This window comes from Chenopodium quinoa, unplaced genomic scaffold (genome assembly GCF_001683475.1).
Source record: "Chenopodium quinoa cultivar QQ74 unplaced genomic scaffold, ASM168347v1, whole genome shotgun sequence".
NCBI lineage: Eukaryota > Viridiplantae > Streptophyta > Magnoliopsida > Caryophyllales > Amaranthaceae > Chenopodium > Chenopodium quinoa.
Genome location: NW_018742914.1, coordinates 3768175 through 3795391, shown reverse-complemented (window position 1 = coordinate 3795391; position 27217 = coordinate 3768175). Strand labels below are relative to the sequence as shown.

At 35.6% G+C, this 27217-nt stretch overlaps 2 protein-coding genes across 2 annotated transcripts; one reads left to right on the top strand and one right to left on the bottom strand.

The window, feature by feature from the left end:
• Positions 1–2046: 2046 nt before the first annotated feature.
• LOC110727634 (protein FAR1-RELATED SEQUENCE 2-like) lies at positions 2047–3828 on the bottom strand. The gene is made up of 4 exons (XM_021907211.1): positions 3821–3828; positions 3027–3475; positions 2695–2962; positions 2047–2497 (listed from the first exon to the last, which is right to left on the bottom strand). Exons 1-4 carry the CDS (start codon positions 3826–3828, stop codon positions 2047–2049), a joined length of 1176 nt encoding a protein of 391 aa, XP_021762903.1.
• Positions 3829–8100: 4272 nt separating this feature from the next.
• On the top strand, positions 8101–26848 carry LOC110727908 (gamma-tubulin complex component 4-like). Its single transcript, XM_021907501.1, has 16 exons — positions 8101–8330; positions 8431–8728; positions 11172–11308; positions 13895–13993; positions 14961–15081; positions 15725–15994; positions 16226–16306; positions 16389–16472; positions 17750–17836; positions 20171–20226; positions 21520–21708; positions 21909–22134; positions 22774–22862; positions 23874–24024; positions 25432–25554; positions 26189–26848. The coding sequence occupies exons 1-16, from the start codon at positions 8164–8166 to the stop codon at positions 26252–26254; spliced, it is 2244 nt and encodes a 747-aa protein (XP_021763193.1). The 5' UTR covers positions 8101–8163; the 3' UTR covers positions 26255–26848.
• Positions 26849–27217: the final 369 nt, after the last annotated feature.

Below are 27217 nucleotides of genomic sequence, written 5' to 3'. Positions count from 1 at the left end.
AGTTGTTATCAAAACTCAATCTCGGACAACGCAAAAGGTAAAAGAAATTTTATGTTTTGGTTTATGTATCAATTTAGATGTGCGTAGATGTTTGTTGGTTTCTTCCTAGGCTTCAGTATAGGTTTTACATAATTTTGATGTTATATCTCTGTTGGCAACATGAAACTAAGGAACTGTTTGATTTAATATCCCCTACCTTGCTATTTTTCGAGTGGGTGCCTCCCTTGTCATATAATTATAAGTGGTTATCTGTTTTAAGATACCTCTCTGGAAATTGTGTTTCCATCTTCCTCAACACATGGAATATAGTATAATTGTCCCATAAACTTATTTGAATCACTTTATATGCTTTTCAAATCCAAGTGATTTATATGTTAATTTAAATGGTAGTGTTAATTTTCTGCTTTGTAGGTTAATTGGACTAAGTATTGGTAGTACATTGTGTTATGGATTTAGTATTGTACACTAAGTATTTCTTGTATCTTGTGTATTCTAGGCCCCCAACCTGAATGGTGTAAAGGCTTTTGCAAATCTGGTGGTTCAGTTTGATGAGTCTAGGAAGAAAGTTGTAACTGAAATGGGTTTTGGGAGCCTGTTAAAGATACCGCTAACTTGTTTTCCTCGTAAATTTGTGTATTGGTTGTTGACTAGAGTTGGTGGTGATGGATCTGTAATGTTTGGGGATGGATATGTATTTCCACTTAGCCCTGTTCAAATCCAGTGTGTCCTTGGCATCCCGATGGGTTCGAGACAACTGCCGTCGAACATTCTTGATGATGATAATGTGAAGGCTGAAGTTAGTCGTATTAAGGGTTTGTTTGCTAAGGGGAACAGTATATCAGTGCCTATTGCAGGGGCTGCTTTGTTTAGGTGGGATAGTAATGCTCAGTTGGTGCCGCTAAGATCTGAAGCGGAGAAGTCGCATTTTAGAATTGCTTTTCTCATAGTTGTTCTTGGGTATTTGCTTTGTCCAACTACGAACACAACCAAATTGGCAAGAAAATTGACACCAGCTTTGATAGTGTACCAAGAAACGGGGGAGTATGACTGGTGCAGTTGGACTCTTGATTGGCTTTGCTGTGCAGCAAACAAGTTTCAAAAGAAATTCACAAACAGAGGATATGTTGCGGGGTCTGGGGGCTGTTTTCCGTTTTTGTTGGTTAGTTTTCACTTGGTTTCCATTGTAGGGTATCCATTGTACCCTTTTTTTATGTTAATATTTATCTTTGACTAATGTCAACTACTGCATATCTGTCATTTAGCTTTTTTACATCGACCATTAGAGGCGCGTGCCGGTGCAATGGGAAGTGATGCCGAGGATTATGATATGGACTCCGAAGAAAATCAAGGATGCGCTTAATGCCGACATATTTCCCAGTGGTGATTATGGGAAGATGAAGGTACATTGTATTTTTTTACACAAATGTATGGCATACAGTTGTATTTCAAATAGGATGATATATGATGTTCATGTATCAATGAATTTGTTGTTGGTGTAGTCAACGAATGTAGCATATGGTGAGGCGCATCCATTAGGAGATCGTGATACAACAAAGAGTGAATTTGTTGTTGGTGTAGTCAACTCTCGGACCTCTGAGTCGTTCTCATCACAATATGTCTTTCCAAGTACAAACCTGCTCAGAAAATATGTTAACTTTGTAACAAAATTCCCAACAAATGGCACTTCATTTTATAAGCATAAAACACACATGATACAACACAAGCAACATGCAACGCATTTAGAATATACCGGGGGGGAGGGAGTCGTAATAAGAGCTATACTTTTAAGTCTATGATCACCATAACAACAACTATAAAGTTCAAATTCTTCAAATACCACACCTAACACCAAGTTAGGAACAAATCATTAAGAAAAAATTCTAGTAAGGAACAAATCAAACATTTTCCCAGATATCTATTAATTAAAACACAACCATAATGCAAATTAAAACTATAGAACCAAATAAGAACTACCATACCTTCAAGCCAACTATTATTTTGCAACTTATAGTGCTCAATTGCATCCATCCAACGATCATCAAACTCCTAAGGAACTAAACTTCCATATATTATATTTTTCAATTCATCACTCAATTCTTCATATTTCCCCAACTTCCCAAGATACTTTCCAAACTTCTGCAGAATATGCCATATGCACCACCTGTGACATGTTTGATTCAAGACCAAATGAACAACTTTGCGAATGGCAGGATCTTGATCTGTAAGTATGGATGTTGGAGCTTTATCACCCATGCAATTCAGCCAAGTCTTGAACACCCACACATACGTCTCGACAGTCTCACGGGAAATCAACGCACAACCAAACAATATACTCTGCCCATGATGGTTAACCTCAAGAAAGACAGCAAATGGGAGATGGAATATGTTCGTCAAATACGTACTGTCAAAGCATACAATGTCGCCAAATTCTTCATAGGCAGCCCTACTCCTTGCATCAACCCAAAGAACATCCTGCAATGCGCCATCCTTCCCAAACCTACAGAGGTGGAAAAAATTCTGATTGTTGGAACTCATTTTTTGGAAATACTCAATCATACCATTTGCGTCACCCTCGGTCAACTCCAATTTCTTCAACTTAGAAACTATATTCTCCAAATCTTTTTACGTAAAGGCCAACTGATCAACCCCATTCCTCTCCCGAGCAATACAACTGTACGTTTGTGAAATTTTCACCTTGACTTCTTGGCATTACAGGCCTGTTTAACCAAATGCTTATTTTTAGCAAGCAACTCATGCTTATGAAACATGGAAACATCCCTTGCTTTTCTTGGAGTGACTATGTGCCTTTTATGTTCCAAATAAACCTTGTGAATAACCCAATCCCCCGCCGCATTTACACTAGCATACAACTCCACAGGGCATGAACACTTCTTTGTTTTCCTTTTTTCAACAATCATTATCTTGCGCCAATCCTTCCTTAAGAGGATCAACCTTTCGCTTCCTAGAGGGTACACCATAATACTCACAAGTTCACTTCGCATTCCTCCTATGTTTGCAAAACTTACCATCTCCCAATTCACTCTTCACCTTAGCCCAACTAGATGCTGCTCTAACTATGCCAAATCCCTTCTGCCTCGCATACCTCCAGAAGTAGCTATCAACTACATCCCAACTACCAAACACCATACTAATGGCAGGTGGTTCCAGTTCCTCTTCCTCCCCTACAAAGGTATCAACCAATACCTTCCTCTTGGGGGTAACAACAGAGGAACCCCCAACATTTTCACCTCCACCAGAAACCCCACCATCCTCATATTCCATTTCCATACCATCTTCAACCTCTTCCTCGTAACTAAATTCCCCATTTTCTTCACCCTCACCCTCTTCCTCACACCAGATTTCCTCAACATCTTCACCATCATCATCACCATCTTCCTCTTCTTCATCAATCATATCATCATTCCCAAATTCTACACTACCCTCCCCCCACAACAGTATCATCAAACCCAAAGCTCTACAATAAACATAAAGGCACAAAAAAAATACACACAAATTCAATACAACATCCGACCAATAACATCAACACACATTCTTTAACTTATAGAACACACATAAAACAAATCAAATCAACTCCATTATCAAAGGTCCATATTTTCTTCGACACATTATGTTAACAATTCTCCATATCCACACATTCAACATTTTAAATTAGCATTTCCAAACCTAAATGCTGAGCAAAATTTAAATCAATTATGTTTGTTGAGCAAAATTTAAATCAATTATGTTGTGAAGACACAAAATATTGAATTCTTCTAAACAACCATGTATTAAATGAAATTTAATTGAAGCTACTACTTACATTGTCATTGTCGAATTGAAGCTCTTTCGCGCAACCTAAATTAGAGCCTTCACTCAACGCCTCGGCTAAATCAACGCCAAGCAACTCCGACAACGTCCTCATTCTTCACATATCAGCCCTACGACTGCAATATGAAGGCTAAACAGAGTTCAAGAAGTACAGATGCATGTCTCGTTTGGAGGTGAGAAAATGCTACAATAATAATGTTTCCCCCAAATCAATTTCCCTTATAATTTAGTGAAGACTAAATGAAATTAGATTTTTCCGCTTTACAAATAAAGCCCGTTACACTCATATTGCCCCGTTATGCTTTTCCATGCCAACTGTACAAGGCCCCACCTTCAACTTCAATTTATTAACACTTTTGCCATCTTATGGATTTCTTAATCCATAGGAACTATGCACTAGAGATTGTCCAAAATTTTGTATAAAAATGTAAGTCTGACACTCTCTCTTGTGATTATTACGGCGTAATACTACGAGTCCATGGTACAAAATTATACGGATTTGCCTTAGGGCTGGCAAACAGGTCGGGTCGGGTCGGGTTCAGGTCGACCTGTTTACATAAACGGGTCAGGACCCCCCAACCTGAACCCGACCTGTTTACTTAAACATGTCAAAATAACCAACCTGAACCCGACCTGATTATAAACGGGTCGACCTGAACCCGACCCGCCTAAATCTGATTTTTTTTTTAATTAAAAAAAATAAAATAAAAACCTGTAATTTACTAATTTCTTTATACTGTAATTTTTTTAACCTGTAATTTGACTAATTTCTTTAACCTGTAAGATTCAAGTATTCAAGACTTCAAATTCAACACATAATTCAAGCAAACATAACTTAACAACATAATTCAAGAAAATCCTGCTGCATTAGTGCATTGTCCATACTTCATAGTTTCATACACTCACAACAACAACTAAAACTTGAAAAGTAGCTAGCCAACAAGTCCAAAATATTTCCAAGAGTTACATGTCCAAAATACTTCCAAGTAGGCAAATAAAAGTTCAACTAGAAAACCAAATACATGTCCAAAATAACAGTAACAGTTTCATCAACTAATTTTAGAAGAAATTAACAACATAATCAAGTTTGACTCTCCATGACAGCAGGACTTTCTGGTGCACTTTGTGGAGGGCTGGGGCTGGGAGTATCCCCCACATCATCGTTGACTTTCATGGCCATGATTTTTCCACATAAATCTTGCAATTGCGGATCCATATTAGCTACAACCAAAAGAATACATACAAAAGTTAATTTCAGCCTTAAGCATAAATAAAATAGTACAAAAAAGAAACAAAAAAAATTGTAATTTTAAATACATAAACTATTTTCATACCTTCACCAAAAGTCCAATCTTTGAGGCAAATGATAGCTTCTGCTGTGTTTGGTTTCAAAGAGCTTCTATAGCAGTCCAAAACTCGACCACCAGTACTGAAGGCAGATTCTGAAGCTACTGTTGAAATAGGGATTGCAAGGATGTCCCTTGCCATCTTTGAAAGAATTGGATACCTCACAACATTTGTTTTCCAATGATATAGAATATTAATGTTGGTTGCACGAGGAATCAATGGCTCTTCCAAGTAGATTTGCAAGTCAGATTTAGCAGCAACATATGATTTGCTAGAAGAGAAGTTATCAAAGTCCTAAAAGATGTTTAAACAAAAATTACAATAAAGCATACAAAAAACAGAATTTAAAGTTGATTATCAAACAAAAAGCAAGTGTTCACAGTTACCATCATAAAAGAATCAGAAGCAACATCAACTTGCTCTTCATTAGGCTGTCTAGAAGAACGGCGCCTTGTTCGTGGTGTTGTTGTGGAAGCCTCAGTCACATAAGCACCATATAAATAATCCAACCTTTCCTTGAACTTCACCAACTCATTAGTACCCTCTATTTCCCCATACACCTTCTTAAAAGCCCACTCCACAAACTCATACTTAAATCGAGGGTCTAAAACAACAGCCACAACCATGATTATGCTAAAGTTGGTCCAATATTTAGCAAATTTCTCATTCATTCTTGCTGCCATCTTATGCATGAAGTTATCAGAATTTTCAAGCTCCTCTTTCAAGAGTAAACGGATTTTCAACACATTTGGGAAGTATACATTAGCGGTAGGATAATTAGTACCCGAAAAAAACATTTGTCACATCAAAAAAGACCTTCAAAAATCTAAATAACTTCTCTATTCTCCCTCACTCCTCATTTGTTGGACAATGAATGTAATTGGCATCAACCTTTTGAAAATGAAGAAAAGCTTTTTTGTAGTACAAAACATTCTCTAACATCAAATAAGTTGAATTCCATCTAGTAGGGACATCTTGTCTCAATCCTCTACTTGAGTCTAGTTCAACATGTGCCACACAAGTCAAAAAACGTTGCTTTCTAGCCTGAGACCCTTTACAATACTTCACAGTTTCTCTCACCTTAACAACAGCCTCATTAATTTCTTTTAACCCATCTTGCACAATTAAATTTAGGATATGTGCACAACACCTCACATGGAAATAATCCCCCCCACATACCAAATCAAGTTCATTTTTAATTACATCAGCAAACACATCATTAGAGGAAGCATTATCAAGAGTAATACACATGATTTTCTTTTGGATACCCCACTCTTTAAGAAAATCATAGACATGGTCAGACATATGGACACCGGTGTGAGGTGGAGGCAAAAAACGAAAGTTCAGAATTTTTTTTTGCAAATTCCATTGATTATCAACAAAATGGGCAGTCAAAGACATGTAACCATCAGTAGTAATTGAAGTCCAACAATCAGATGTAAGAGAAATCCTACCCTTAACTACACTCAACTCCTCCTTAAGTTTATCTTTTTCCCTCTTAAACATTTTCAGAACATCAGCCTTCAAAGTATTTCGAGACACAAGTTTAACATCAGGATTTATGTAATTAATCAACTTCCTAACAGCACTATATTCAGCAAACTGAAAAGGCAAATCATGTTTCACCACAGCAATAGACAACATCTCACGAACAATATCATAATCAATTGTAGGAACCCTATTCATCATAGAACCAGAACTGCTTGAATCAATAATCATCTGACCCACATCTTTAAAGGTCCTTTTTTTACATTTCTTAATGTGGCGTTTTAAATTACCAGTTCCTTGCCTACTTTCAACATTATATTTCTGCCCACATTTTTTACACTTGCAAATGATGTTACCTTGTTCGTCAGGTTTATCAAGGAATTCAAAATTTGCCCACACATCTGAAGTGAGCTTTCGTTGGCGCTTGAAATGAATTCCAGGCTTATTCAGCGAGGTGACATTAGAGGTTTTCTTCTTTGATTCCGTTTGATGAGAATCAGAAACTTCATCATCTGAATCAGAATCCGGAAGATCAATGGGTTCATCAGGATTAGGGCTATTAGCCATCTGTGAATAAATTAAAAAAAGAATTACACTCATGGCATAAAAGATAAAACATGAAAAACAGAAGTATAAACTCATGAGTCATGACATAAAGAATCAAACTCATGAAATTGCAGAGTAAGAAAATCAAATCAGGGCAAAAAATCGCATAAACAAATCGCAAATAATCACAAAATAAGTAAATAACAAATCAAATCTTCGAAAGAAATTGCAGAGTAAGAAAATAACAAACGAACAACATTAAATGATTAAATCACATAAACAAAGCATACATAAACCATAATAGCAAAAAATCGCATTAAAAAATCAAAGAAATCTGAAAATTGCATAACCAAATCAAGGAAATTGCATAAACAAATGACTCATGAGCAAACAAACTCATAAAAATCGAATAATAGGATTATTACCTTCAGAATGTTTGAGATGAAGCTTCAATCTTCAAGGTTCAAGCATTTTTATTTCAATCTTCAAGAGTTAGAGAGAGAAAAGAGAGGAGAGAAGAGAGAGAAACTGAGAAGAGAGAGAGTTTGAGTGAAAGAAAGCGGCGAGAGAAAGAGGGAATTAGGGTTAGATAATTTGGGCTTGGCCCATATTTTAAAATTAGGGTTTTAAGTTAAGCGGGTTGGGTTCGGGTTGACCCGACCTGAAACCGACCCAATTAAAATAAACGGGTTTATGCGGGTTGGTTTCGGGTTGGGATTTTCAACCTGAACCCGACCTATTTAACTTCAGGTCGGGTTTGGGTTGACCCAATTACATAAACGGGTTGAAAATCTCTATCAAAACCCATTTATTTCGGGTTGGGTTCGGGTCGGGTTGTCGGGCCGGGCCAGCTTTTGCCGGCCCTAATTTGCCTTATATGAAAATCAAATTAATTTTCCCGCACTCTTTCGCTATTTAACCCTCTCATCGGCGAGCACCACAGCACAGACAAAAATGCTGCACGAAATTCTTCTAGCATTGCTCGGATACACCGGCGACCTAATCGTCGACGAACGAGAATGCCGCGATTCCCTCGGAATTCTCTCTCCTGATTCTCCGGTCGCCGATATTCCCTCCTTCAAGCTCGCCCCTGACCTCTCTTTCATCGCTCCCAGTGACAGGTTTTCCTTCATCACTCTCTCAATTTCTTTCTTCAATTGTAGTAATTTTGAGTTAATTGTTGAATTTTTTTGGAATTGTGGTATTTGGTTGATTTTCCAGGGATGTGATTGAGAGGATTATTTCGTTAGGGTTTTACTACAGGGAGTTGGATCGATTTGCTACGAAATCGAGGAATTTGAGCTGGATTAGATCGGCGAGTGCCAATGTATCGCCGTTGGAAAGGAGTGAGGAGATTTCTAAGAGGAAGAGTGAGAATCAGAGTGTGTATCGGCGTGCTATTGCTAATGCTATTGTTGAGATTCTTTCGGTTTATCGGTCCGCGGTTTTGCAAATTGAGCAGAAGTTGTTGGCGGATGCTCTTCCCATTTTGGCCACTGTTACTCAGGGCCTCAATAAGGTTGTTATTTCATCTTTTTTAGGCTTAATTCTTGTGGAATTTTATGTAGAAGTGAAAGTAATTTTCTTCTAAAATTAGGTGTAGTATACCTTATTGAAATGAACATGTTTATGTCTCCAGAGAACATTCCTGCCTTTTTGAAATTGAATTCGTAAAATAGTTTGAATTTACTTAGGTTACTTGAACTGTAGGTAACATACTTGAGTCCTTATATTGACAATGGTATTTATTCTTAGAATTTGGGATGGAGGATAGTATGATAAAGGGTTCATTTAAAAAAATTGTTGCGAGAGTATATAGGTGAAAGCTTTCATATTTTATGATAAAGAGAATTGTTCTTTGATCAAGTTGAGGTTTTTATGGGTAAAAGGGGATAAATAAGTAGTAGCTATTGAAAGATGATATACAATTTGCAAGAATTAAAGCTTTGCCCTTTTTTATGAGTGGTGGTAGCCTAGTAGGTAATAAAGAAGGTTTGAGGAACTCAATGGGAGATAGTGAGCTCATATAAGACTTTCTCATCTTTTCCATATCAGACAGAAAATGCAGGAAAAGTGATTCCTTTTTAGGCATAAAAATGTAGGAAGTTGGCATATGTCATTTGAAGAGCTAAATTCCTCATTAGACATTGCATTTTGTCCCTTTGACCATTGATGAAACTTATTATGCCTCAATGCTTCCTAGCACCCCATCTATTGTCCTTTCCTAGAGGTTGACTTGCTAGGAATCTTGATGACTTGTTTGATAGCCTAAATATATGGCAGTGTCGAGCCAGTGTCGTTCCTGGTAAGGAAACTTCATTATTAAACATGTATTTTTCTCCATAAAAATTCTTATTACCACTCGTTATTAACTTTAAAACGGTAATGGAAAATTACAAAGAAAATATTTGTGGGGTGGATTGGATTTATCATGGATATTGGCATGAGACTTTCTTGGCAAAAGTAAGTATATATTCAATAGAAATTACTGCAATTTTATACTACTTACTAAATGATCAATGAGTTCCATACAAAACTGATCCTACTCAAAACCTATCTCTATCATTTCCCTATGCTGAAGTTTGTGACTTTTAAGTATACAACCATTCTTCCAATCACCAAATGATGTCCAAGGCAATCTCAAGTCAAACAAGCATTAATCCCTCATAATTTGTATTGTTGTCCAACCTTTTGCTATGCCATGGAAGATGGGATATATTGAACAAAACTAGAAAAGAAATTAACACATTTAATGTAGTATATATTAGCCGAAGAGATCAATATGTAAGAAGATTGTGCTCAACCTTGACCTTAAATCTCACTTTCCTCCCACGTATGATTTCATGCAAGATGCAACATTGGTGGCTACTTCTTTCAGCTAGCCAACATTAGGATATATTTTCCTTTTCTTAGCTAACAACGTATTGTTTTCATATCAGCCTGTCTTTTCCCATCTCCCCGAAACTTAAGAAATTTATCTTGGGGGTACAGTTTATATAGGCACTCAAAAGACACCTTAAGAATTTTGTCACTGATATCGTGTGTGATTCTTGGTCATCTGGCTTGCTAATACTGATGATATAGAAACTTTAGAGGGTATAAGGGATAGAAATCAGAGTAAAAAGAGGAAAATGGGCACTTAAAGAAAAACAACGAGGTAGTGACTGTATTGTAGTGAAGAGGGAGAACAAAGATGTTATGTAGAAAATCTGAATGCTATGTAGTTTGATGTCCATGTAACACCTCACTTAAAAGCAATGTTTATAAAATGGATATTGGATGGATCACATAGTTGTCAGATTTGCAAGCCCCAAATGTGCTAAACTACTTTAGAGGCTTTTCTAGTAATTCAAATAGATATTAGCTTAAAGTGAAGACTCTACGCAGATAAAGTAAAAAGTAATGTAGAAATGTACGGGAAGCTTTCCCTAGGAGTTATGCAGGTATGTGGAATTCATAATGGTGTTGTAGGCCATGTAGCAAAAATAACCAAATAGACATTCTTACACAATAAAGCTATCCACTGAGGGAGCTAAATCAACCAATGGGTTAATCCTAACTTCTGTACATTGTGTCCCCAAAAGTGGCAAAAGTGGGTTCCTTTCATTGACCCCAATTCCCCCCACCCCCCAAATTACATTTTTGGTTCTCTGCCCTCTCTTGTCAATCAAGTGATATCTATGACTCCTGTACTCTACACATAGCTCTGCCCCCTACTATATATTACTGATTTTTTTTTTGTCTTGTATATCTATTAATTAACAAGACTGTCGTCAAATTCACTTATTATAAATCCCATACTAATTTCAGTTCTCAACTTTAGCAACTTTGTCTTGAGGGGTAAAATAATATCTTTTTGAACTTGTTATTTCCTTGCATGGTGGAGTATTGTGACCTTTTTATTTATTTTTAAAGTTTGTGTCACATAATTTCAAAGTTGTAACTGAAGGATTGTTCTCCAGTTCTTTGTTCTTTTGCCTCCTCTTTATGAACTTATTTTAGAGATAGAGCGTGATGATGTTCGTGGAGGAAAACTTCTCAATCTCTTGCATAAAAGATGTCATTGTGGGGTGCCTGAACTTCAAACCTGCCTTCAGAGGTAAGTTAATGCAGAGTAATTTAATTTAGAAAATCTGTTTTGGCCTGTTTTCCTGGTCACATGAATTTAGTTTATAGTCGATTTGATTTTTGAGAAATGTAGTGTTTGGGTTTGGAAAAGGGGGGGGGGGAACCCCATTTAGCATGATGAGGTTCCTCTCTGCAGAAGCCTTGCATTTAGCATACTCAAAAGTCAGTGCAACTTTGTTTCTTTGTTAGTGAAAGCTTAATTAGAGTTGGTATTTTATAAAAAATTTTTAAAAAAGAAATATATGATGTCTGTATGATGTTTCAAACCATTTACGCAACTAAAAAATGTGACAGACCTGTGGTTGGTGATTGAGTTGGTTTCCTTATAAAGGAGAGGTAACTTTCAAAGATGCTTGATCTCTTCAACTTTTTGACTTAGTTTACGGCAGGCCTGACTCTTGGGCAGTTTACTCGGACCTGCACAATAGGGCCCTCCATAACATTGGGGCCAAAAAAAAAAAAAAAATATTAAAAAAAATTCTCTGAGTATTTTTAAAAATAAAAAAATTCCCTAATTACCGATTACAATGCCCACCATTGACAACAATTCAACAAACTATCCAAAGCCAAAAATCTCCCGAGGTTTTAAATGCTTCTTATTCTCTCTCTTTTTTTTCCCTTCCCAATATACAGTTTATTCTCTTAATTACCACTCCCATCTTCCGGTCTTCCCGTAAATAGTTTCCTTGAATTGATATACTAGTATTTTTTTTCTGCAAGCAAGCATGAGGACACTATCTATTATTATGATTCATGTCTATTAAACTATCTATTTCAATTTCTCAAATAATCTTCCCTAAATAATTATGTTTAACGGCATTTTAAAAAAAATTATATTAGAATTAAGCTCTCTATTCCTACTATTTCTCACTCTTTATATTTGTTTTAATCCACTGCAAAAGGAGAAAAAGGGAAGCTATATTCTTTAATTTTGCCATTGATGATTTTCCAATAATTAATTCATCAATTAAAATCCAGGCCAGGTTGTATCTATTTGCTTTGATGCTCTGATTTTGATATTATTTCTTGTTGGTTTTTCAATTGTTGTAATTATCATTGTATTTAAAATTACTATTATAAGAAAAATGTGAGTGTGAAATTTGTTATAATTGGGGCCTAAATATTGTACTTAGCACAAGGCCTCTAAATCTCCCGAGATGGCCCTAGTTTTCGGTATTGTACTTAGCACAAGGCCTCTTAATTGGGTATTATACTTGCTTTTCATCTTTAGTTGAAGAATCTTCCTTTACCTTCCTTGTGATTCTTGCAAAGCATGCAGTCTTACAAAGAGCTCCTTTTGGCATTTAGGGGTCAATGCTAATCAGATGAAAACATAGGCAAATTTGTCTTGAGGTTGGAATAATCTCTTAGATCTTGTCTCTTTAGGTTCCTTTGTACTTCTTGTTCCTTATCAAGTTTTAACTTGTGTAGTTGAGATATTTGAGAGTGTCATGTGGGATTTTTAATTGTTTATCTTCTGTTCATGGTGCTTCTGCTGCTACTTTAGTGGAGTAATGGTAGTCCTGTCTCCCAGAAATTTGATTTAATAGATATTCCATGAGTTAGGACTTGGGAGGTTGCTTCTCTTGCTAACCTGTTCATGTCTTTGATTTAGTTCCCATAACGGATTCTAAGATAGTTTTGTTTGGTTGTAACATATTATCGTATTCCCTCATCCTTTTCCATTTACATTTATTTAGAAGGCTAGGGTCCCAAATTGAGTCGAATATTTTGTATGGATGGCTTTGTTGGAAAGAATTGTTTCCTGTTCTCGTTGCAGAGACACATTAAGATTTTATTGCCCAATGTTTGGTATGTGCTTTGCTGGCGGAGGAGAGAGGCTGCAATAAACCGGTAACTTGACTTTGCGTCATATGGTGGCTTTATTTTTGGGAATAAGTTTCTTGTGCTATAGGGTTGCATTAAGTGTGTCTGAGGGTTCCTTGTCAATTGTGGAATGCCTATGAAATTATGATGTGGTTTTGAAGGAATAAGAGGATTAAAGGATTGCAATGCAACTTTAATCTTTATCATATGACCAGTTTAGGTGATTTATTGGGAGAGGCATGGTTGAATGCTTGAATCATTTGCTATTGGGATTCTAGTTGTTTTTTACAGTATAGAGCAATATATTGTGCCTCTCTAGGCAACATGGGGCTATCCCTGGAATTTCTCTTTTAGACGTCTGAAAGATTCTGAGGGCTATTTTGATGCCTGCTAATTCTCTCTTGGATCACTGTTTCTTCTTCGTATATTAATTTTTTTAAATGGTTCAAAATTTTCTTTATCCAAAAAATCTGTGATAATTTCTTTAGTATAGCATATGATCAATATTCGTCTTTTGTCTTTTGTTTGAATCCTTGATGGTTTCTTGAAAGTGCTTTTAATTCAATGCATTATAACTGTAGTATATCATGACTGTGAATCAGTGGGGAGATGTATGCTTGATGCTTTTGATGTTAAGTCATATCATACTATTATAATTTGCATTTTACACTGAGATTAGATTATGTTTAGTTAATTGTTACTTATTTACTTTTTGACATATATGTTTTAGGCTGCTTTGGCATGGGCACCAAGTGTTGTTCAACCAACTTGCATCTTGGATGGTTTATGGTATTCTTCAAGATCCTTATGGAGAATTCTTCATCAAAAGGTAATAGCATAGACCTGCTTTAGTTTCATTGAGCTGCCTGCTATCTCCTGAGACTTTTCATTTTTGCAATTATACTGTGTGGCTTGTTATGTTTGTTCTTCATTTTTAGAGATATGCTGCTCTGCATTTCTGTGGATTTATATCATATTTTATTGGATAAAATGCTTGCTTTTTTCAATTTAGCTCTTCATGTTTTGTCAGAAGTTAGTGAAAGATGTCGCTTTATGTCTAATTTTATCTTGTGCAGTGAGAGTTCACTAAGCAGTGTTATATTAATTCACTTTCTAGTTACAACTCGTGGGAACTTTGTTAGTTGCTTCTTTTGTATGGGAAAGCTGTTAACAATTCCACCAGTCCTGTCCTTGTATGCCTGGCACTGGCAGTATCCAGAAGCCAGATTCATAGAGTATTAGAGGTGCTGTAACAATTTGAAAGAAAATGTACTTGAATGTTAGAACAATAACATAATCTTCTACTTGATATCTTGCAGAAATAACTTTTATTATAGGTTTTATCTATTTGTCCCTCCTCTCACCCCCCCCCCTTTTTTTTTGGGGAGGGTGAGAGGGGTGTTTGGTTTTCTTAGTGGTGCATGTGCTGGGTTCTACTTTGGCTATAGGGTGGGGTGTCATTTGTTGCTCATTATTTTTTCAAGATGGATCCTTTGACTTGTAGTTTCATTGATTTTTAGATATGATTATTGATCTTTGCTCAAGATATCTATTTACAAAAAGGAGAGATTTGCTACCTACATTCTTTTGTAATTAAAGATAAATACGAAGGAGCCATTTGAAGGAAAAGATTGAGTATGCCTTGTAATGTTCCTAGAGAAAGAAGCTAGAAACTTCAGTTTGAGATAAAAGAAAATTCTCCTTTGTATTTTTTATTTATCCATTCCTTAATTCAATCTAATTAGTTAGATTCAATGTGAAGTTTATGTTCTTACTTACTCATGTCTCTTTGACAGTGAAGAAGGCAGGGAGTTGGGGAAGGACTCTTCAAATCCTGACATGATTCGGAAATTGACACGCTTAACCATAGAAGATTCCTCTCTAGCTGATTGGCACTTGGGATTTCATATATCTTTGGTATTTTTCAGCTGTTGGAGATGCTTATTCTATATTAATGTATTGGCTTCCGCTTGTGATGGCTAGCTATACTCTAATTTACCTTTCAATTTGCCTCAAACTTGTTTTCTGTTGCTATTATTATGTGTGCTTGAAATGTTGGTGCTACAGGGACCATTATCTGTTATGGTTTCTTCTTTGCATTCTTTCTTATTTCCACTCAGATATGACATGATTGGTGGGCTTTTCAAGTCATATATATCTATCTCAAGTGCATGGAGGATATATCCTTTGTAGTTTCAAAGCATAAAAAGGATCCATCTATAGAAGTTCACCAACCAGAAAAACCAGAAAAAGACTTCTCCGTATTGGCTTTGTTTGCTAACTGGAATTGCAGCGAATGCAGATGTGATGCATTTGAAGCTGTCTTTGCACTAGTGAGGAACGTGTTAGTTGTTTAAGGTCCAATTTGTTATGTTCCAGGAGCCACCCACCCTCCCGTCTTGTCAAATGACCGTAATATTTATGCATGTTTGTCAGTAGAGCATCTTCCTCTTGAATCTCTCTTTGAACTCTTGATTTTTGCATGTTTATTATCCTTGTTGATTTTTACTTTGTAGTGCTTCTGCTTCAAATGGATAACTTTCATAATATGGCAATGCAGGATATGCTTCCTGAATATATCCACATGCGTGTTGCAGAGTCTGTTCTGTTTGCTGGTAAAGCTGTTAGGGTGCTTCGGAATCCCAGTCCTGGCTTTGCACAAGATTCATTGTACCACCCCAAAATTCCAAGGGAATCCTATATAATTCAAGGATTTGCTGATCGCTTTTCGTTTCAAAAGGATTCTTCATCAGATTCAGAACTTACAGGAGAAGAATTACTACCACAGGCTGAGGCAGATAAGATTGAAGCAATGCTCCAGGACCTAAAGGTTTCTTTCTTGCAGTATGTTTCTTTCTTGTAGCTGAGGAGTTTACGGATATATTTGGCTTGTAACTAGTTATGGAATATATGACTAGTGACTATAGTTTCTTCTGTTGCTACTTATTGGTCTTTTTCCAATTAAAGGGTTCACTCAAAATCCTTAAGAAAAAAATTAATGGAACAAGAACTTGCTGTCCTGAGATGCTGATAGCATTCAAACTCTTGGTTTGATATGCAGGAATCAACAGAATTTCACAAAAGGTCATTTGAGTATGCTGTTGATTCCATTCGAGCTATTGCAGCCAGTCATCTATGGCAGGTGGTTTATGCAAATTTTTTAAAATAAATTTATATCTATATTTTTAGGGTGCTATATGAAAATTCTTGAATGACAAATGCAGCTTGTTGTTGTCCGTGCTGATCTTAATGGCCATTTGAAGGCCCTTAAAGACTATTTTCTGTTGGCCAAGGGAGATTTCTTCCAGGTTAGATATGGAAATATTCAAGATTTTAAGTTTTACTTGCTATACTGATTTTGTATTTCATTGTATATAAAGCTTCACCATCATATTTTAGTTTGTCAATGTTGCTTGTATCAGGGTTACATGGCATTAAGTTGGTGAATTGTTGTTTTCATTCCACAATTCCTCTTTTTAATATCACGACTTTTCATAAAGAATGCTGTTTGTGCTGGTAGTTGAGCAGAATAATAATTCAACTTGACATTGGGTTATGTTCAGTTTTCATCATGGATTTTTGCATCCTTCATTTGTCTGCTGGATTTAACATCTTGTTTTTCTGTCTTTGGCACCTTTCCTTTAGCTTTTGATCATTCAAATTTTTCTCCATTTTTATAAACTTTAAATACCAGTGCATCTAATGGATTATTTATAACTGATCAAAGTTGCTTAAAATTATGTTATTTGGAAATAGTTTGATGAGTGTCTTGTATGTTGTTCTTCCCAAAGCTTCCAGTTATTGGTTGTGAGTAATCTGATGATATTTGTTTGTTAACAAATTTTGCGTAAATCTTATTTTCATTCAAATTAAGGCTGTTCAAGACCAGACTGAAACGAAGACTGGAAATTTAAAAGTTGACTCCCAGCCAGACCAGCTTTCTTGGACTGGACCCGAACTGGACCAATAAAACCTGTCCAAAATCCGGTACCCGGACCAAAACGGTTTTCAATATTTTCATTACTTTATTATATTTATATTATGAAAAAATAAATTAAGGAAAATGATTGTTTTATGCATGAACATCGAAATTATAGCTCATAATATAAATAATCATAGCATATTGAAGGTAAAAACTAAACTTTATTGAAGTTTTATTCATAAATTTATACAAAAAAAACCGGTCTTGATTTGGACTGGACCAAAGACCGATATTTTAAAATTTTCAACCGGATATTGGACCGGTTTCTTTGGCCCGGCCTAGTCCATATATCCGGTCCGGTCCGACCGGTTTTTGAGCTCCCCTGATTCAAATATCCTCTTTGTGCTTCTCATGCTTTTTAGTATGTATAATTGCTACTTGAGTAATCACCTCTAGGCATATGCTAATTTGTTGTTCCTTGGAATAGTATTTCATGGTCATCTCATACGTGTTCATGCTATATAGCTGACCCAGATTAGTTTCACAAAATCTTGGACTGTTGGATGCAGTGGATTTTTGTTGTAATTTCTGTGTTTGTTGTTTTGAACAGTTCAGCCATAGTAGTGCGTTGTATTCTATGTTACTAAATCATAATGTCTTCAGTGCTTTTTGGAGGAAAGTCGACAATTGATGCGTTTACCACCTCGCCAATCAACTGCTGAAGCTGATCTTATGGTGCCATTCCAGCTGGTATGGTGCACCACTTAAATATCTTTTCATATTGATGTGTAATCTGGCATTGATCTATATTTCTGTGAGCTTATCATTAGGATGTTATATATGTAAGAATAGTACCTTATAAATTTGCTATATACTTCATAAATAAATTACACATGTTTGATATAGGGCATGACATTTTTGGTTCTAGCTATCCTTTTATACACGGGTGACACTTGTTCTCTAATCATCTATTTAATATATTAACAAAATACAATCATAGAATGCTTTTCATCTTTGTTGTAAGTGAATAACTGATGATCACAGACTAGACATCTTACTCCTTGTCAGCAGTCAAGCTACAAATGTATGGTTAAGGATTAATGCTGTGTTCGGTTCATTTGATCTAGTGTGAAATTATATTATCTGAACAAAAACTGTTTTGTCTAAATTTATTTGAATTTATACTTCCTGTGTGCCTTTTAGTTGCAACTTTTTGACTTTCACGCTTGCCAATGCATAGCTTTATCCCTTTATTTCTAACTATGGATAAGTAAAAATATAAAACTTGATTTTGTGAAAATATAAATTGATATGAATCTAGCAAGATCTCACATGACTATATTGTATTTGAACCTATCTGAACTAGTATTATTTTGTAATCGCAGTGTTGGGGATTTCACGATTGCCAATGCACATTTCAAATTCAAATATCTAAGTTGGTAGTAAACATTATATAAAGTTGATATAATGAAAGTATATTTCGGAATCTAATAAGTTTCTAATGTATAATCAGTTAATCACAAAAGACGATCAAAGGAGTGTGTCTGAATAGTGTAAAATTCCTAATGTTTTATTAAAAAAAAAAAGGGAGTAAGTTTATTTTGTGAAGACTCAAATATATTTTTGTTTGAACTTATTTGATATTGGTTTTGATATAATCTGAAATGTCTTGAATAAACTTTTTTTTTCCTAAAATTGTCGGAAATAATTTTTTTTTTCTTTTTCTTTTCCTGAAATTGTTCAAAGTAAACTTATTTGTCTGAAATTATTCAAAATTAACTTTTATATCGTCAAAAATTGTAACAACATGGAATTAACTCAATTACTCTTAAATTTATGATGACATGTATAATAAAACAGAGGAAGTAGAAGGGGTGTTATGCCATACTCAAGTGAGTACAAAGAAAGTACAAATTATCTAGATCAAAAATTTAATTAAAAAAAGCTTAATATCTCAATACAATACATGTGAGGTTTAAAATTTAAAGATTAAATAGTCAAATGAAAACATATGATAGATAAAATCACCAAAAACAGTTCTCACTACATCAATGTATCATCATTCATATAAGAATTAGTATTAATTGTTGATGACATAAACAAACAATAAGCCATAACTTAGTGAATAGTTAGTTATTCTAGCATGTCAAATTCATTTTATTTGCAAAAGTCAATGAGAGTCCAAATAAGTTGTTTGAATGAATAGATAACGTTAACACTCATTACTTCTTTGGAAATAAAAATTTGTTAAAACAACACTTGTAAACACCAAAACATTGACTAAATACAAGTATCTTGTAAAGTTGTATGAGGTGGTTTTAGATGGCTATGGCTATGGGCATCTGGATGTGTCATGTTATCAATTGATCTTTACCCAGCTTAATAGATCTAAACAGAGGATGAGATTAAGGATTGTTTGGAGTGACTGAAGACCAGATTCCATTTCAAAGGTAGATTTTTTGTGTTGGGTTTTGCATGCTGGGCAAGGCAGTAAAAAATCCGTGTTCCAGGGTGGCAAATCAGTGATCCTCGGTTTGATTTTAGTCTACACCTGAAAGGATGTGGGGAAGAAATTTTGGAGGGGGGGGGGGGAGTACTTTGAGAGTTGAGACTATGCAATATACTTTGAGACGACTCTAACAAGAACTCTCATGACTATGTTTTTTCTTACGTATAAATCACCAACAATGGTCAAAGTGGAGTATGTGAATGGTGCAAAATGTCAAACTGGGTCATTAAAATAAAAAAATAACAGAGAAAATATAAAATAGAGGTGATAGCTTATTGAAAAATTCTTGTAAAATTACTAGCAAAATGCCAATCCTAAGCAGAGCGTTTTCTCAAAGAGAGCATGGGGCTAAAGCGATTGATATAAATTGAAATAATTCTGCATAGTCTCAACACTTAAAAGGTTATTATTTATTAGCTCCCAGAAGAGAATCAAATAAGTAAAAATTCCTAGATTGATTGATTATTGGTGATAAAACAACATAGAAGTTGTTATTGCTGTAGAATTGTGATGCTAACTCCAGTAATTTCTACTTCATTATGTGGTGATAATGGTTTTCTTTCTTTGTGATGCAGGCTGCAGTGAAGACAATCAGCGATGAAGATAAATATTTTTCCAGAGTATCATTAAGGTGAGAGCCTGTACTCTCTTAGCAAATTAGCATTCCCGTAGAAGTTCAAGTATCACTTTAGGTTTTCACAACTACACATTAGTCTAGTTTTGAAGAATTTGATTTGTGTCTTTGTTCATACTTCTTTTTTTATTTTTTTCAATTTACTATGAATTGTGGTAATTTTTCCTTTATAACTTTAAGTTTTTGACATTCATTGTGGTAAAACTGTTTGCATCACTACTGATCAAAATTATAGGCCAAGACAAAGAGGACCATCCGTCCTCCGGAAGCCAAGAAGACACTATGACCGTACCCCTAAAAAAAATTGTAATACACTATTCTCTGTGTAATGGACTGAAATTCGAACTAAGCAACTGTAGCTAATTGAACAGAAAAATAGGTGGAAAGCTTGATGATTGATTGAAACAAAAGGTTCACAAGAAGTTGACAACTATCACTCCCATGGGTAACTTGAGGTTTACCAATCTCAATACATTTGTCTAAATTCTCAAAAGCATACCCTTCTACCCTCCACCCCCCCCCCCCCCTCCTCCCGCTTCTTATATATTACAATTCTTACTACAAAAGTGATTCCCTCTTAATGACTATTTGTCTACTACTGAACAGAATCAAACTATCAGAAACATATTGTTGTTGCTACTTTCCTTAATGGTTAATGATCCTTGTCCTCATTCCCCACGTCTAGCTGCACTTCTTTGTTGATTTTGCCTTGCTGCAGTTTGTGCCTCCTAGCGTACACCCGGATTGGTAGTGCAGGTGGGCTTGGACTTTGGCCATTTGAGTCCACTCACATCAACCCTCTCGTCAAGGATAGCATAATTCTCAATTTTATTGTCTTAAATTATTTTTGTCGTATTGAATGATGCTTGCGAAGACAAAAAAATTTTAAGTTACCCCATGAAAACTTTCTTGTAGATGTTATTATCTTATTTTTATGTGTCCATACTTTGTGTTTCATAAATTTATTGGAATAAAGTGACTTATAAATGTGTCCGTATATTGTGTTCCACGAATTCATTGGATTATAGTGACCTTTAAACCTTGCCTATACTTCTAAGTTCTACTACATTGTAGAGTAGCTGAAATATTGTAGAAACAACTTCTCTGCCCTTGTATTGCTTTGAGTGGGAGCTTGTGCTAATCTTTTCATTAGTTGAACTTTTTAGAACGAAGTACTTGGAAAATTTCTTATGCTCACACGCACACTTCATTCATATTTTTTCTTGTAATGTTTGATTGTTCAAGCTTATCAATGCCTTGACATTTAATGTAGTTTATGATGACCTCTAGGATGCCTTCTATCGGAGTTGCTGTAAAATCAACACAAGCGGATGCTAAATCAAAATCTTACTCCAGTGGAACTTCTAGTGCTGCCTCAACAAACACTACAGCGGATGTGGATGGCTGGGATGGTATAACTCTTGAGTATTCTATTGATTGGCCCCTGCAATTGTTTTTCACACAAGAAGTGCTGTCTAAGTAAGCCGTGACCTTATAGCTTTCAGATTTTTCTATGGATTTAAGAGTGATAACATTACCATATCCGATAAATAATAACTCATTCTTATGACTTTGTTGAAGGATGTATCATATATTTCTGTTTTCTTGTGAAATTTGTTGATTGGAGAAAGAATTATGCCCACCATTGTATTAACATATGTTCACTGCTGAATCTGCAGATATTGTCGTGTTTTTCAGTATCTGTTACGCCTTAAACGGACACAAATGGAGTTGGAGAAGTCATGGGCTTCAGTGATGCATCAAGATCATAGTGATTTTGCGAAGCATCGCAATGAACGTATTAAGTGCCCTACATCTCAGCAGAGGCGACAACGTTTTAGACCAATGTGGCGGGTTAGAGAACATATGGCCTTTTTGATTAGGAATCTACAGTTTTATATCCAGGTAAGATAAGTCAAATATCTGATGGTACTGTCCTCCATTCTTGTCTCTCTTTTTTTTTTAATTATATTTTGTTATTTTTTCTGCTCGAATAAATCCCTTGCATAGGCATGCCCTCATTAGAGGAATTGGGCTAATGGCGTGGCATGCCTTCATGAAAATATATCAGTGTACATGTGCACTCTTATGCCCATTTGATGCAAATAGTTTGATCAGAGTTTCAATTGCATGATGAACTCAATTGGCTATAGTGAGTTCAAGGGCTCCCAGTGCTATCTAACCTTCACTAATATAGTAATATACAAAAAAAACTAGAGAAAGAGAAGCATAAGTATAGATAGATGATTCTAGATGCTCCCAGTGGCAAGAAATTATAAAAATTGACCTAGCATAGACTTCTATGTGTTAAGTATGGCTTCTTTATTGGCGAAGTTGCCTCTGTTACTTTGTAGTTCCCACCCATACGTCTCCAAATATAACTGGACCGAAGAAGCAGAAATGTTGCACATCTTGCGTACTTCTTGTGATCAAAGATGACCTTTACAGGCTATGGTTTCTGCATTCCTTACAGTGTTTATTAGCTTCTCCTTCTGAGTTTATTCGAGGATTATCTTGTTAAATTCATTGCATGTCTTTCTTCAGGTGGATGTCATAGAGTCACAATGGAATATTTTACAAACTCATATCCAAGATTCACGTGATTTTACTGAGCTTGTGAATTTTCATCAAGAGTAAGTCAATATTGTCAGTTGCTCCAACTTTCTTTTTAGATGCCGTGGTGATTCTTCATTATTGTTGCATGCTGATTTGTATTTTGGGAATCTTGATGTGTATTTGAAGCATAACTCGTCAGTAAATAATGTATTTTTGCTGCCGTACTTCTCCATCCAGAATCTTATTATGGTAAAGGGAAAAAAAGCAAGAGAATAAGAATAAAAGGATAACTTATGGTTTTCATTGGAATTGTAAAGGGGAAAGCAGAGATTATGTGGTTAAGTGACTTTGCAATGACTTGTTAGTGTGCACATTCTTGCTTCCTGGGTTAAAACTCTGAGTTTGTAGTCTCTGTACTCCGGGGGAGTGAGAGCTGTCAGTATAGGCCCATTATGATTTATGACTATGTATGTGGTGGGGCTGAGACTTGTGTATTGTTGTATGTCAGCTATATCTGCAGGCTGCTTCTCTGCAGGGAGGCACAAATCTTTCCTGTCAGAAATAAGGCAATACTTTCTTCGTTCCTTAATCAATCTAACACTTTGCCATTTAGGAAGTTAAAATTGCTACTTTCTGCTTTTGGGTTCTCTCTTGCTTTCTTCTCATCACAAGGGCTCCTTAATCTCCCACCCCCCACAATGTTGTTTAGTTATAATTAAAGAGCACAGGGATTATTCATATGGCATACGGGTTCTACTCAGGTCTTTGAGTATGGCATAGAGACTTTTCTGACTGCTATCTCTGACATCCTCCAACCTAGTTATCATACTAGTTGTAATCAACCAAAATAAATCAAGGGATGTATGGTGGAATGCTTGATTAACAACCATGAAGCACTGCTAGTATCGTAGTTGATGCTTATTTATGTTTCCAGAATCCTATCCTACTAAGTTAAATCTATCTGATGAAAGAACCTGTAATCTTGTGGATGATCTCTTTTTCGTGCCAAAGTATATTTCATAACTGTAAGAGCCAATGCGTTTAATAATTTACATAAATTGCCCTAAGTATAATCAAAATCTATGCAGGTATATGTCAGCCTTGATTTCTCAGTCATTCCTGGACATTGGTTCTGTGTCAAGGATATTGGACAGTATAATGAAACTTTGTCTGCAATATTGCTGGTGCATAGAAAACCAAGAAAGCCCTAATACAGCTGAGTTGGATCACATAACTGAGGTAACTTGGATAACTTTAGTTCTGTTTTAATTGGATGCATTTTTTTTTGTTTTTTGTTTTTTTGGCTGATGTAATTTGTAAAGATAATTGAGTTGTGCCATTCATTTTGTCTGGAGCTTCTTCTGACCATATATCCAGCCCGACTTAATGCATTCTCACTGGAACTAGCATCTTACTAGAATAGTATTAGCTTAGGATTATAGATCTAGATCTAGGTTCCAGTCTTCTTTGGACAAGAACTGCTGAAAATAATGTCAAAGAGTACCAACCGATATCAAGTGCTGCTGTAGCAAATGTGAACTATATAATGTGAAGATTATGGTTGTTGTATTTTGGATGCTATTTACTGTTTTATACTTTCATGCTTTAGCACTGTTAACTTGCAACTGTTATCACTTTGTATGTGGAGCATTGCTTTCTGATTTGTAAGATTATAGTTTCTTTTTGTGATCTTGTTATGAATATATTATGATGTGGAGCTCCAACCAGTTGATCCTTAGATACGTGCCTGCCCCTGTTCTAGGGGCCAGTTGTCAATGGAAAATCGAGCTTAACTCTACTGCTATCAGCTGAGGTGCCTGGGATCCTAGAGCTTTACACCAGACTGCAAAAGATGAAAAATAAGAAGTTGTTTCTCATTTGGCGGTACTTAGAAGGAACAATTATCACCAACTCCACGCTCACTAAAACTATTTAACTAGAGCCAACTACAAACCTACAAGGTGCTAAAGTCCTCAAGTTTTCCGTAACTTTTCACTTCGTAGTCCCTATCACCCTGCTGTCATGGAGTAACTCTAGATGTTTTATAGAATATGCCTAATTCAAATTAGCTTTCTACTAATTGAGCGGGTAATTAGAATTTTGTGGAATCCATGCCATATGCTGTCGATTTATGCTAGCATAGCTCATCTTTAATTGTCACATTACTGTAAAAACTGTTCAATTTACGCTATCACACTGTTAATTGTTTCCGGATGAAGTATTTGGATACCTGAATGAAGTGCCTCTTTTCACCATGGCTGTTACCCAGGCTCTTAAGAGCCCTGTATAACTTCCAGTTGTATGCCTAAACAAGGTCTGTTAGGTCTAGTGGAAGGTGACTTATTATATAGTTTCTGGTATTAAAATATTTTGCTATCTGAATTTTCATCATGCTAACCTTGAGGAGCTGATGAATTGGTGATAACTTGAATTTTGGTACTGACTTCTCTAGCTCTAGTAAAGGAATAACTTCTAGCATGGGAGACATAATGCACTTTTCTTGTTACAAAGCTTCTGAATACTTCCTAACTGCATCTATCATGTTGTGTGCTGTGCTATGCTATTCCCTTTCCATTCAAACATTACTAATTATATTGTTCTTGCATAATTTGTGTGCTGTTACATTAACCTTAATCAACGTTTCAGGAATTCAACAAAAAGTCAAATTCCTTGTACACTATATTGCGTAGCAGCCGACTTGCTGGGAGTCAGAGAGCCCCTTTTTTGAGGCGTTTCCTTTTGCGTCTAAACTTCAATTCATTCTTTGAGGTGAATCTGTTACCTTTTCTCCCTATCATTGGTTATTAGCTTTGTTCTCATTTTGGCTTCAATCTTAAAAATACATAGCATGCTTTGAATGTTGAGGGATGATAATTGCTCACAGTCCAACCACTCAGTTTCCATTAACAATGGCATTTAAGTACTCTTTAACCTTTTCTAAAAAAAAAAGGGTCTTTTTTTTCAAACTATTAGAGGGCTTTTTTAGTGTTTCGTGACCAAAAAGAGGCATTTTGTAGACCTTGTTGAGTTGATTCTTTGCTTTGACAATCCCTCTTCCTCCACTAAAATTGATCCAGTAATGTAATCCTGCTTACATTGTCAATCTCTCCTCTTTTTTCTGTCAATGTGTGCACTTAGATTTATTTGTCCATAAGAAAAGAAAAGGGGGGGAATGGGGGAGTGAGAGAGAGAGAGAGAGAGAGAGAAAACAGGGGTAAGCTTGGAAATGTAAAAAAAATTCAATGAAATTAGAACATGTGCTGCGTTTATCAGAAATAGTGTGCCATGTAGTTCCCCGCTCTGTATTTGCTAAATGTCTTACGGAACAAGTAAACAATGTTCCTTGTAGAGTATCGTTCCTTCTGTATTTGCAAATTGTCTTATACTTTTTAACTCTGTACAGGCAACTGCAAGAGGTGTTCTGAATGTTGTTAGGCCACGGCCTTCTCTTCCTGTATTGCAGCAATAAGTTTATGACTGATGTATCTGTTATCAAATTTGAGGCAGTGCAATGCTTATTGGATTGACTTCTATTTATGTACTCTTCCTGTTGTATAGCAACTTGTGAATGGTGTTTCGGTTGGCTAACAAGATTTAGCGTAATGCTTCGGCCTCTACTGTTTCTGTATATATGTGCTGCTCTGTAAGTGTACTCACTAGCATTTGTGTTAACCTTTCTGGTTATTTATAAAATTGGGTGTTGATGGAAGTGATAGCTAATTTGAAAATTGTGTTTTTTTTGGAGAAAAGAATATTTTGTTATTCTTGTATGATCTGTACTTTTAGCTTTCTTTTATTTGGAGTACTTGTGTACTTTATACTCGATGGTTGAAGATCCCCATGTTCTCTAAGCTCTAAAGTTGGTTATATGAAATAGTTTTATTTAAGTGCTTGCCAGTTGCCGGTGTAAAAGTTTAACTTTTAATACGTCTAATCTACTTGATTTATTTAGAGCATTCCCAACAATGAGCAAAAATGGGTTTCCTCATTCTCTCTCTACCCACTTTTTCTCTCTTTTAACCCATGAGCATTTTTGTGATCATATTTTTATCCCACCAATGATCAAAAAAAAGTTTTTTCCCTATTCTCTCTAGTACATCTTCTCTCTTACTTTTACTAATACCCTCTTATATTTCTCTCTACTATATTATTTTTAATTCTTTTTTTTACTTGCATTGTGAACCCCACATGATTACTATTCATCTTAAAAAATGCTCATCCTATGAGCAATTTCATTTTGCTCATGAGCAATTTCATTTTGCTCATGAGCATTTTTCAATATGCTCATTGATGGGGAACATCTTCTACCATTTTTGCTCACCATTTTTGCTCATGAGCAAAAAAATGCTCATTGATGGGGATGCTCTTAGTTGAAACATTTTATTTTTTACATTTTTCAATGCATATACGAAGTACATTAATTTTTTTAGTC

Coding starts and splice junctions, on each gene's coding strand:
- LOC110727634 (XM_021907211.1), bottom strand. Junction 2,963..3,026: donor GAAGAGTGAATTGGGAGATG/GTAAGTTTTGCA, acceptor TGTACCCTCTAG/GAAGCGAAAGGTTGATCCTC. Junction 2,498..2,694: donor TGTAATGCCAAGAAGTCAAG/GTGAAAATTTCA, acceptor CCACCTCTGTAG/GTTTGGGAAGGATGGCGCAT.
- LOC110727908 (XM_021907501.1), top strand. CDS start 8,164: ATGCTGCACGAAATTCTTCTAGCATTGCTCGGATACACCGGCGACCTA. Junction 16,307..16,388: donor CAGCCAGTCATCTATGGCAG/GTGGTTTATGCA, acceptor TGACAAATGCAG/CTTGTTGTTGTCCGTGCTGA. Junction 16,473..17,749: donor CCAAGGGAGATTTCTTCCAG/GTTAGATATGGA, acceptor TAATGTCTTCAG/TGCTTTTTGGAGGAAAGTCG.